Below are 12583 nucleotides of genomic sequence, written 5' to 3' on the forward strand. Positions count from 1 at the left end.
GGAATAAGATTCCCTAAAAAAGACAAAATCATGCAAGATAAACTGACAGAGCGTGCTGTCCGGTACTCCGGTATACATACATGCAGCACGACAGACGAAGTAGTACAACACGGGACTGCCAGAACCTGCAGTCCGGTATAGATACATAGTTACATGCTGTACGACCAACCAAAAACATGTGACATTGTGCTCCATATTCTCAGGTGAAGCTAGGGGAAATTGCTCAAACTGGACAAGGGGCCAGTGAAATTTAGGACAAGACTATGGGAGAACATTGCCCCTAGCAGATCAGAAAAGGAGAATACCAAAGAGCACAGGGAAGCAAGCAAGGTAGTTTCACAGGATCACCTTCCGGCCACAAGACCACTGAACACTTGGCTGTTTCCACCTAGCAGGGAAGCAAGCAAGGTAGTTTCACAGGATCACCTTCCGGCCACAAGACCACTGAACACTTGGCTGTTTCCTCCTAGCGTCGCTTCCCACTCGATGGACGAAAGCAGTATCTGCGACAGCGTGATTACTGCCTGCTTCATGTCTGGCCGTAGAACAGGATCTTCATCGACACATTGTTTCGCTAGCATAGCCATCTTTACACAAGAATTTTAGAGCGCTAAGATTCATGATTTAGCTTTGAAGCAAACATGCTGTTTCGAAAAGGCTAGAAAGTAATGCTGAGTTCAAGCAGGATAGTTGTTGGATTCTGGCCATACCTGGTATATGCAGTCATGAGGATAAAGTTCCATCAGATTAGGGTCAATACAGTCTTTCAAGGTCCCGACACACGCTGGATTGTGACAATTCCTCAGTGCTGTCAACATCTGCCCAGTCAAGCAAGAAGTTGCTCAAATATTTTGTAGTAAGTGTAAAGACAAGAGTAAAATACACTGAAACTCAAACAAAGCTGACAAAAGGCACTCTAGAACCCAGATGGCAAGATAATTCTAAATGCATAAGTTGCAAATTCATAGTCATATTCAATTACTCGTGTACAATTTCGAATACTTACAACTGATGCTAAGGAACGCCTCTCAGAGTTTGAACCTGCACTAATTGCATCAGTCTTCGTAATAGCCTCCTTTCCAGATATTAATTCAAAAAGTACAACCCCAAAAGCATAAACATCGCATTTCGAAGTTGCCAGGCCATCCCGCAGGTATCTACAAGAATAAACACATGTTGTTATGAACCAGAACTAGAGCCAAAAAGTTTTTTCTTAAATGAGTACCAGGCTACTAGCAAGCTGTGCTTACTCTGGAGCCAAATAACCGAAAGTACCCACAACTTTGGTGACAGAAGCCTCAGCGTCATTGGACCTTACAGCCAGTTTTGCAAGACCAAAGTCTGAAATCTACAGACAAAGAAATTGCAATGTGACAGTCTGTAAACCGGTATAATCAATGCAGGAAAACACGAAGTCAACGATTTCATATCGCATAACCTTCGCTCTGAAGGAACCATCGAGCAAGATGTTACTTGACTTGATGTCTCTATGAACATAATGATCCTTTGTGTGCTCATGAATGTACTCAAGTCCTCTAGCAGCATCAAGAGCAATTTGAACCCTATAAATCCAAGAAAGTGATGTGTAACCTGGAAGATGAAAACAAAATCAATCAATTATGGTAAGTGGTAACCTTGTAGAAAGTATAAATGAGTGTCTAAACACCGAAGTAGCTTAAGAAGTGAGGCGTCAAAACCAAGTTAACAGTCATTCAAGCACTCAGCGTTCAGAATTTTTGTGTTATACTTTTCGACCTGTTACTCTAGGAACAGAATGTTTTTCTTACCTTTTCTTTAAGGTAACATACAAGTGAAAGTTATCAGAGTTAAACCGAAAAGGTAGGGCTTAAACAATTATAAATGCCTTGTTAAAAGTCACAATATCCTTTCATAAATCAAGTACCAGAAAGCAGTATACCTTTGCTTTGAGGATCATGAAGATGATTTTTCAGTGAACCTTTTTGAGAGTACTCATAAACCAGGAACAGTTCATCCTTACTTGCTGCATAGCCAATCAACTCTACCTTTGACAAACCATGGATGACACAAATTAAAGTTCAAAATAATAGCACATTTAAGTTCAAAACCTAGACTGAGAAATTTGCGACAATTGTAACATGGCATACCAGACTGGCATGATGGACCTTACAAAGAACTTTCATCTCTACTATGAATTCTTTAGCATTTGTTGCTGTCATTTTCTTTATTGCAACCTCCTGCAAACAACACTTGTTAGTTGTTACTGACAAGGTATATCATAGGAAAAGTACTCCACGAAAATGCTCAGCTTGGAGCCTTGGATCTCAGACCTGATCTCGAAGAACACCATAGTAAACAGAGCCATATGTACCATGACCCAGAAGATTTGCATCAGAAAATAGATCAGTCGATTCAAGTATTTCTTCATATGTAAACACAATAGGCTTTTCTCTATCAAACACGTCTACTACCATACCTGTGATAGAGAGGAAAAAAGGCCAGAACAGCTAATAAATGATAGTAACAAAGGAAAAATACAAGGAATCTAAATTAGTATGTGCTGTGGTAACAACAGCTTGTCAAGTCAAGACATTACATTAAATGAAACTATAATTCTGAATATGTATCTCAACAGTTTTCTTTTCCTTGCCCTGCAAAAAAAAAAGTTCTCTTTTCCTTGGATCCGATTTCAACATAGTTTGGGTGCAGATATATGCTTATTTATATTTGGTGTTACTTGAAGGCATATCAGCATACGTGACTGAATTGGTTATGGAACTTGTAGGCTTGCTTAACATATGGTAGGACAGGTAACAGATAATGTAAATAAAATACTGACACAAATGTTCTATGAAATCCCTCAGATTACACAATCCCATCAGGAACTTAGTTACACTTTACTACATGTCCAATAGCAAAATGTCACTATAAAATACCATATCAATCCACCCTTTCATGTAAGATAATTAAATATATCCACGTGATATGAACTTCGTAAAACTGTTTTCCCGCAAGAGTCATGATGATGCAGAGTTACAGGATTGTTAGAAGAAGGTGAGCTGACCTTTCGGGACATTGATACGGTGATCTCCAGCACCCTTTCTTGATTTTTTTGCATTACCAAATTGGCAGCACAAGTATCTGCCGGAATCATAACAAAAACTACCACTCTTAAGTAGTCGAAAGTCATGTGACATAGGCTGGTCTGGACTTTTTCTCTGGTTATCTGGAACTTGGTGGTTATATTGGAAGAATTTGCACATCACAACTACAAGGAGAGCAATAGCAATCAAAGCAAATGCAACTCCCATGCTGCCAATAACCCATCCATAAGGGAATCTTGCTGGATGATGATCTGATATCTCTGCAGTTGTATGCCATACAACACTCAGTTAAAGTTATCACAAATAAACATGTTAATTGGAGATACTCCTAGCAAAACATGATTGACATTTTTTTTACATTAACACTTAAAGAGACCTATATTGCAATGACCCTTGGAATGACATGAATAATATGCTGAAAAAATAAAATAAAAATATCAACACTGTGGGGCCACAAGTACAGCAAATAATCATTGCATTGCAGTAATTGTTCTTAAAATATCGAACAGCTCCGTAAAACTCAATATTGCAGGTAGTACCTGAAAGAGTATTTTGTGGTGATGGCGCAAAAGCGGGAGCAGGAGACTTCTCAGAATAAGGTTGACCAGGAACTGCACATGCATATGCAATAATTAAGTTTTAAAAAAGAAAGAGACGAATACTTTCCAGGATCATTTTCTAAAAAAAAAAAAAAGAAAAGATACTTTCCAGGATAAACTTCATTACAGAGTAGAAGTCAGAAACGAAAAATAACAGTAAGGATGTTGATGACACCAAATACTATTCACTGTAATTATGCCAAGGGGGAAATGCTATATAACAGTAAGGAAAGGTGACTCCGCGAAAAAAGAAAAATTATAAGAGACATTGTTGCTGATAAGGCTGGCCTTGCCTCGTTCTTTTGAGCAGCTCAGCTCAGCGTTGAAGTACTCTGACCTATGCCGCCTCAATGGTCAATGCTACTATTAAACATTCTAATAAATATATAACTATTTGGTGAGACAGTAACTAAGTTGTGCTATAAAATCAAATTAGGCGCGTGGCATATGTTACCTGCAATCACGCAATGCCATAATGTGCCTCCTTGTGCTCACTTGTGCATAGCTTAGCAGCATATCTAGAGATGCTACCATATCCGTGAAGGGATTATTTTAGTCCATTTACTGATACAATTTTTACAAACTTGTCGAAACAGATTGGACTAAATATCCTTCGAGGTTCAGATTGTATTCCTACACCTTCCCATTTGAATGAATCAAATCATCTAGAGATAAATCAGCTGTGGAAGCCCGTTCTAACCGGTTAATGGGGAAGCAAGTCGGTGCCACCTCACAAAAGAACACAAATGTGAGTTTCCGCACACAAAAATTGAAATTCTACATGAAATAATTAGCAAGTTCGTTGCAGCTGCAAGAATAAGAAGTTGATTGGCATGCAACCTCTATTCACAAACTCAGGCCCACAATCCGAAGAATCAGATATTCATTGCGATCAATTAATTAGAGATCCATGCTTGCAACAACACAACAAGCCGAGGGAAGAGAAAAGAACCACAAAATACTCTTATAATTTTGATCAAATTATACAAAATGGTCAGTAAACATTGGCTCACCTGAGTTGAGTGGGATGTAGTACACCTTCCCCGTGTTGATGGGGTCAGGGCCGGCCATGTCGTTGGTGGCCTCAATGGCGTCCATGCTTGCCCCGAACCTACTCGATAGAGACTCCACCGTGTCGCCGTCAGCACCCACGTAGCTGAGGAGGTAGTTCCAGGGGCCGGACGAGCAGCCGCAAAGCAGGTGGAGCGCCACCACGGCGCTGGGGCGCGGCGGCCGATGAGCCGCTCCACCCGGCGGCGGCACGGCGAGGCCCGCGTACGCCGCGGCCGCCACTTCGGCCGCGGTGGCGTTGGGGGGCGCTGCCGAGGGAACTGTGTAGGTGGTGTTAGCTAGGTATGTGCGAGAGGCGAGGCAGGAGCAGTTCTTGCGCACGAAGGCGTAGCCCGGGCTGGCGGCGGCGTCGGCTGTGAGGTCGCCGGGCGAGGCGTCGAACATGGACTCGAGCACGCTGGCGTTGGCGGCCGCGCCAGCAGCCGGGAAGGCGAGGAATGCCGTGCAGACGCGCGACAGCTCGGAGCAAGAGAGAGGCGGCGAGGTGGCGTTCCCCGAGGTTGTCTCGGCGCCGGCGCCCCTGCCGGAGCAGGCAAGGGCCAGGAAGAGGAGGAAGACGAGGCGGCGGCGACGGAGAGGCATTGGGACCGGCTAGGGTTGGGACCTCGGGGTGGCGAGGTGGTGGTGGGGCTGGAGCTTGGAGGTGGCAGTGGCGAGCAGAGCCCTGGATGCTTCGCGTGGTCGGGTCACCCAAAGTACCCAACGCGCAGTTGCGGGAAGACGGGGTTAATTAGCACCTGCCCGGGCTCACTGCCTCACTCACGGCCCGGGAAGAGAAAGAAGCACCGGCGCGGCAGGTTGACGACTGTTTACTGTGACGTGGAGCGTGACGTTACTGAAAACATAGGAGCAAACGGGATCTGCATATATCCCGTTTCTAAATCTTCATGTAAATTTTGGCCAGATATTTGAACTAACACATCAATTAAACAGGATAAATGGGACTCGGATTGCATCCTTACATAAAAAAGTAGTCACATTACTCTCGATGAAGATGATGTAGAGAAGAAAATAAAAGCAAAAATAAAAGGACGTCACTCTCGAGAGAAACCGCTTGGCTTGTATATCAAGACGTTTCTAACAGATAACAACCCTTTAGTTTATCGAAGACAAGCTTGTTACTATAAAGCTCATCATGTGGGCTCTATCTCTTACACTTCGTGATGTGGCATGCATATGTGATAGTGATCGTAATGGCTCTTCCTCCTTCTCTTCAAAAGGTGCCACCAAAGTCCCTAGAACCCTAGTTTTAGTTTCCACCCACACCTTTTCCCTATTCTACCGACATTGTTGACCACCATCGGCTCTTCCCCTCCGGCCATTGACGACGATGATGTAGATGATGCTTGTATGTTGCTCCTGGTAGTGCGCCAACAACTCTCGTGCACCATGGATCGACGTGCCTAGACCCCATGTGTCCTTACTGTGGATAGGAGCGCTGTTGGTGACATCATGGTATGGTCTGCAGAGCTATGCGACGGCCTCCAAAGGATGTGGATAGGTCACGCAAGGGCTTATATGACATTGGGAGTGAGTCATCACATGTTGCATTTAAGAATGTTTGTTCAAGATACGGTAGCATGTCGATAGTCATGCAAGGGCCTAACTAGCGTGGCTCTTCGCAGAGAAGAAGAAGAAGAAGAAAAAAAGACCATGCTAGCGTGGCAAGTGCCGGTTGAGCGTGATGACGGTCACACGTTCTTCTCCTTCTGAAGGTGTTGTTTTGAGGCGGAGCTCCTGCCTGCTCCTGCCGACAGTCCAAAATGTAGAACTTATAGCTTTTGTTGACTGTAAAGTTTGACTAAGCATATATGAAAAAAAAAAATCAACACATACCGTGTTTCCTCGTTGAAATTACTGGGTTTGTGCCACTTATATTGTCACATTTAGCCATGTCGTGCCCAGCATCCGAGACACACCGGTACGTACACGTACGGAATTTTATGGCGCTTTGAGTAATTAATCGATGATTACTGCAGGATATTATCTTTTCACGGCCATTCGATGGAGAGCAATCACTCTAGCAAAGCGGCCGGGACTGGATTCTGGGGTATTCCTGCACGGCACGGGGATGAGGATGCGGCCAAAGGCAACCGCACGTGGGATTTGCCGACAGCTTGATTCCACGAGCAGAGCGGAGCCCCGAGGAGGTGGAGCGGCGCATTGCCACGCCACTGCCAGCGTCGGCACTCGGCACAGACCAACAGGAAAAGAAAAGTTGCGACATTTTCGTTTTCTCGTTTACTTTCGTAATTCTTATCTCAAATTTGTCTAAAAATAAATGTTTTTATTTTTAAAATGTCTTTAGGTACATGTAATATTTGACAAAAATTATGAATCCTCCCTCTGTATCATAATTTTTATCTCAAATTTATCTAAAAGTAAATGTATCTATTTTTAAAATGTCTTTAGATACATGTAATATTTGACAAAAATTATGAAACGGAGTAAGTAGTCTTACGCTGAGTTGCCTATGCACGCGTTGATCCGTACGCACATATCCAACTCAGATCTAACGTTAATTGGCTCAACGTCTCGGAGCTAAAGCTGCCACCTTACGTGCATCTGCTTTACCTGATGTTTTTATACGGCCATTGGTGTGTACCTCTTGTCCGAATATCTCCAACTATCCTTTTTTTAGATGGCTCCAACTATCCTGATGTCCCAGAAACGGTAACATCAGATGCATAATGCATCACATGGAGTATAAATACACAAATGCGGTGACAAGTTTCATGCTTGGCAGACCACGTTATGAATACCCGCAGCAAACTAGCGGAGCATTAGGACCAATAACTTGCTCTGCCGCCACTAATCAGCAAGCAGTAATGAGTAGTAGGCAAGTTCGTTCCTCCCGGGATCATTGCGCGTGCAGGCTCTTGGATTACTCAACTGTCGGGAGTGATGGGCAGTATATACTAGTACTAGTAAGAACTCTTTTTTATTGCCATCACCCCCGTTCACCCATTCACCCTACTCAAGCACGATCGAATCGCTGCTCCGGGCGCTATGCTGCCTATGCAACATGCATGCACATCTCGTCCGCTGTGTCGTCCACCGTCCACGAGAGCACCGTTCCGGGGGTTCCGGCTTCCTGCGCCCCGACATCAGCCTTCAATGCCTATTTTTGCCGCTAGGCCTGCGTTTCTAGCCGAGCAGCCATGCCGCTCGCGACAGGCAGGGCAACACCGCTACCGTAGAGGACTAGCGGACACCGGCCGTCTGCCTCACGCACTTGTTCGCATTTCACGTGCCTCCCAGCGCAGCCAGCATCCGTCCCCCCGCGCCACGTTTGCCGCCGGTGCTTTACAGCACTTGCACCCGAAATCCCACTTGGCCCTGGCCGATTCTCCGCGCTGGCTCGCTTTATCATTGGGGTTTGGCGCCGCCGTAGTCCGTTCTCTGTAGAGGCGCAGATCGAGAAGCGCGACACGAACCGTAGTGCAAATGCAAGGGGGCCAAGGGCGGACAATAATTAAGCATTGAACACCAAGACTAGATTACGCCCAGGACATGTCCACCGGCCGATAATAAGCATTAAACACCAGAAATGAGTAGTACTACGCGCGACGGATTCCATTAAACCGCTCGGCACATGTCGCTATATTTGGAGAACATGGCTTGCATGATCGATGCGATGCAAACTTCATGCAATAATGGGGGTGATGGGCCGGAGGAGGGCACACCATGTCCAAATAAAAGCGGAGTAAAACGTACTAGCGCCCCAACCCCAACCGAACCGAGGTGGGCGCGCGCGACCGAGACGTGGACCATCCAAAGTTCCAAACATTGCAGTCGGTGTCCACGTTTATCCGAGTTGGACCTGGTCCAGGGGTCTTACTTGGACTATGCGGCTTGTACTTTAGGCTTAACACGCAGGCCGCTTTGCGCAAAGATGATCCCCCGTTTGTGTAGCACAGAGCTCATTGCTGTAGCGACCATATACGTCGTGTGAGATTGACTGGCTGCCATTTTCCTGGTTGCGTGACCATGGCACCACTGCTACGTGCTCGCTTGAGATATGCTCTATGCCATGTTCGGGAGACACACAAGTACAAAACTAGAAAAGCGAGGGCAGTGATGAGTGGTTGGGTTATATCGGCAGGCAGGCAGGCAGATAGTGCTGCACTGCCCCTTGTCCAGCTTGGCGTTAGTGACTCCACTCATGTGTTCGGTACGTAGTCACTAAGACATTTCGTATTGTCAAGTGTCAACTAAGAAAAGACGCTAAGCATCCTATTCTGTTTGCTACCCTGTTGTATCTGAAGTACTGAACCTGCAATTAAAGGGTGTGGCGATTTCTAAGTCGCCCGTTTTTTAAGAAATGAGCCTTAAATAACAGTCGACGTTTCAAATCCGTTGGATTAAAAGATCTAAGGGTTATCCTCATTCTCTTATCTTTCACTTGCTATCGTTGGATTAAGATCCAATGGCTAATATGTCGATTGATCTTTAACTGAAAAACGGACGACTTATCAATAGCAAAACCGGCAATTAAATGACCTTACATGGAAAAGTGGAAATAGAGTGCCGAAGTTTTTCACTAACAAGAATATTACCAGATAGTAGTACTGATTAGTATTGAGTAACGTATATAGTTCTAACGCAATGGGAATCAATTTTCAGATAGGAAAAGAACACACACATTTTAACCGAAAACTTAAATAGCGAACCAAAATGACCGGGACTGAAAACCGAAACTGAAATTTTCGATACCTAATCTATACCTATCTAAAAAGTACGGACCGTTCTCTTCACCGTCATCTGTCAAACTTTCCATATTAAAGTAGCAGAAATTTTACGGTCTAAATTTTGTAAATGTTATCAGTCTAGGTTTGTTTTATAGTCCAAAACGGACCATTCTCTTCACCGTCGTCTGTCAAACTTTCCATATTGAAGTAACAGAAACCGTTCCCTTCACCGTCGTCTGTCAAACTTTCCATATTAAAATAGCAGAAATTTTACAGTCTAGATTTTGTAAAAGTTATCGGTCTAGGTTTGTTTATAGTCCAGAACGGACCATTCTCTTCACCATCATCTGTCAAACTTTCCATATTAAAGTAGCAAAAATTTTACGGTCTAGATTTTGTAAAAGTTATCGGTCTAGGTTTGTTCTGTAGTCCAGATTTCACAACCGACAGCTACGGAAACAAATCAATCACTTTTTTGCAGGAGTATGGAAATCCAATCGGACTGCTACGGAGACAAACAAATAAATCGATATCAAAACAAACTCGGTATGTATACAGTCCAAACCCATTGCTACACATGGAAATCAATTTGGTAATACCCAAGATAAAAAGGCAACCGTACAACAAAAAAACTGTAATCATGGTATGCGTTACAATCCAATTGGAAATCAAACTACCATGATTACAATCGGTTTGGAAATCAAACGTGACTGCTATATATAACATATCACGGGATATCTCGGTATGTGGTATAACCCAAAGATCTAGATGAGATTCGTTCGTGGACCTAAGCGGCCGGCGAACGCTCCTGTGTCCGGCGGCACGGCGTGCAAACAGGCAGGCGGGGCGCGTGAAGACCCGCGAGGCAGACGTACGTGAAGATCGGCGATCGGCGTCAGGACGAGAAGGCAGCCACGCGGGAAGATATCCGGCAGGCCGATGGAGCGACGCGCAGACGAGCTCGCGGCGGGCGTGAGAACGCATGATTTTGCGCAAATAAAAGCAACGTGCGCGCGCAGGACGCAGCAGGCATGGGAGGAGGAAGCAGTGCAGCAGGCGTGAGAGGAGAAGGAAGGAAAAAAAATAGATGACTCATTAATATGTGGGACATGCGCAGCATGCATGAGAGGAGACGAAGAAGCGGGCCGCGGCTGACAGAGCACGGCGAGGAGAGGCGGAAGCGACAGCATGCAGGATGGAAGCAGAGTGTGAGTGATAGGGTATCGATAATAGATGAGGTTGTATGGTGCAAAACACCTGCCGGCCGGTATCCCTAGGTACAAACATATGTAAAGCGGAATTTGCATCGTATAGGTGGAATTTTTTATACACTGAAGTATAGAAACCTTAACAATAATAATTAACAAAATTTAAATTTACAAACCAATTTAGATACACGACGAATATGAATTCTTACTGAATTATCAGTGCATATAATTAAGGAATCAAAAATCTATTACCTAAAAAACTTCTAAAATTATCTGCAGCAAGTGATAAACAAAATATGTAACCTACAAAATGAACAAATTACAAAAGTCTAGCCATGCAATCAAAGTTATCGTTGGGTCAAGATTAATTTGACAAATAAAAAGTCCATATGTAATTAGAACTAGCGTCAGGAAGCCGAACTGGTCACAATAAAAATTGCAGTAAAATAAAATAACAACTACATATGCCAATAAAATAACAATCTTTATCGGTTCCGCATATTAAATTTCGTGCAATATAAATTGAAGTTACTATGCATAGGCTTTCCTAGGCAAGACGAATTAAGTTGCAATTCCTGGAAATACGAACGCACGACACATTTCGGCTATAGAGACAAAATATTGGGAAGAAACATTTTTTTAAAGGAATGTTTGGTGGTCGTCGTCAAAGAAGACCAAATAGAGAATGTTTTGATGCATGTCTTTGAGTGCATCATCTTATTTTGTTGTTTCGTTGCAACGCACGGACATCTCTGCTGGTTCGGTCACTAATTTTAGAAGACCGAATTCATTTCGGTTGGTTTGGTTTTGGCCCGAAATAACTGAAGAAAATAATAAAAGACCAGCTTTCGACCACTCGGGCCGACCCACCCAGTGGCCCAGCCCAATATCTGTAAAAAGATCTGAACGGCCCAACCTCTCCTCTCATCCCGATTGTCCCTTCTCTTCAAAGTCAGATGGCGGTGGCTTCTCTCCGGTCTTCTAATCCCTCTGGTAGTCTCGTATCGTATCCGATGAGAACTCCAAATCTCAATTCGACTTCTACCTGGACCAGGCCATTATATACTCGGGAGGGGGGAGACCTATGGGCTGCAAGCAAGGCCATATTTCGCATCTTCACAATGATGACGCCAACCCCAGAAGTTCCGAGTTTCCGACACCCCGACGTTCCCTGGCACGACAGTGGGGCAGCTTTCGTGCCATGGAAGCCAATCCCGACGGCAGAAGGTGGAACCGCAAGGTCGGCCGTCGCGCCGTCGCCGCGTCCCTTGCAGCTCATGTCCAGTCTGGCGCGTGAGGCGAACGCGAGGGCGGGGGGAGACATCGGCGGAAGAAACAGGCTCTTGCCGCCCAAGAAGAGGGCAGCCAGCGACCACAGTACCGACGGAGTCGGCTCGGCGTCCTTGATTCCACCAAATAAGAAGAGTTGGATGGAAGTTCCGGAAGTTCAAATCCAACACGACAGCACGTCCAATTCGAACGCGATCACCGTAGCATCGACGTCCTCCGAGCAGCCCCAGGAGATCAAACTCATGCAAGACGCGATCCCGAGCGGCGCCCCCCCGGCCGTCGAACATCTCTTCATGGACGCGGTACGGAGGCGACGGCTGGCGCCTGCCAGCAACAACGGCGCACCCGAGAGCACCAGCCGGGGCAATGGCATGGAGGAAGCGGGGAAGAAGAATGCCAACAGGAACAAAAACAGGAAGGAGAGCAAGGCGGCGGGGCAGGAGGACATCCACGCCACGCCACACGCCGGAATGCCGGCGCGGCTGCGGGAGCACCTGATGTCGGCCCACGGCGCCACGGAGCCGGGGTTCGTGTACTGGAAGGAACTCCACGTTAGCGACGTGGACCGCAACCAGAACCGGCTGCTGTTTTCCTGCAAGCCCGAGATCATCTTTACTCACCGCATCACCGAGATCTTCACC

The 12583-nt window shown here is 45.4% G+C and overlaps 1 protein-coding gene across 1 annotated transcript; it reads right to left on the reverse strand.

Annotated features, from left to right (window-relative positions):
* Positions 1-4: 4 nt before the first annotated feature.
* LOC100844975 (lysM domain receptor-like kinase 3) lies at positions 5-5494 on the reverse strand. The gene is made up of 11 exons (XM_003567054.4): positions 4696-5494; positions 3623-3694; positions 3044-3343; positions 2310-2455; positions 2127-2216; positions 1919-2024; positions 1439-1590; positions 1251-1348; positions 1007-1157; positions 711-818; positions 5-587 (listed from the first exon to the last, which is right to left on the reverse strand). Exons 1-11 carry the CDS (start codon positions 5333-5335, stop codon positions 423-425), a joined length of 2028 nt encoding a protein of 675 aa, XP_003567102.3. The 5' UTR covers positions 5336-5494; the 3' UTR covers positions 5-422.
* Positions 5495-12583: the final 7089 nt, after the last annotated feature.

This window comes from Brachypodium distachyon, chromosome 2 (genome assembly GCF_000005505.3).
Source record: "Brachypodium distachyon strain Bd21 chromosome 2, Brachypodium_distachyon_v3.0, whole genome shotgun sequence".
NCBI lineage: Eukaryota > Viridiplantae > Streptophyta > Magnoliopsida > Poales > Poaceae > Brachypodium > Brachypodium distachyon.

Excerpts from the sequence above, each read along its gene's own strand:
- LOC100844975 (XM_003567054.4), bottom strand. The coding sequence starts at position 5,335 with ATGCCTCTCCGTCGCCGCCGCCTCGTCTTCCTCCTCTTCCTGGCCCTT. Across the intron at positions 3,695-4,695 it reads CTACATCCCACTCAACTCAG|TTCCTGGTCAACCTTATTCT; the intron begins GTGAGCCAATGT and ends ATGCATGTGCAG. Across the intron at positions 1,158-1,250 it reads TTCGGTTATTTGGCTCCAGA|ATACCTGCGGGATGGCCTGG; the intron begins GTAAGCACAGCT and ends TTATTCTTGTAG.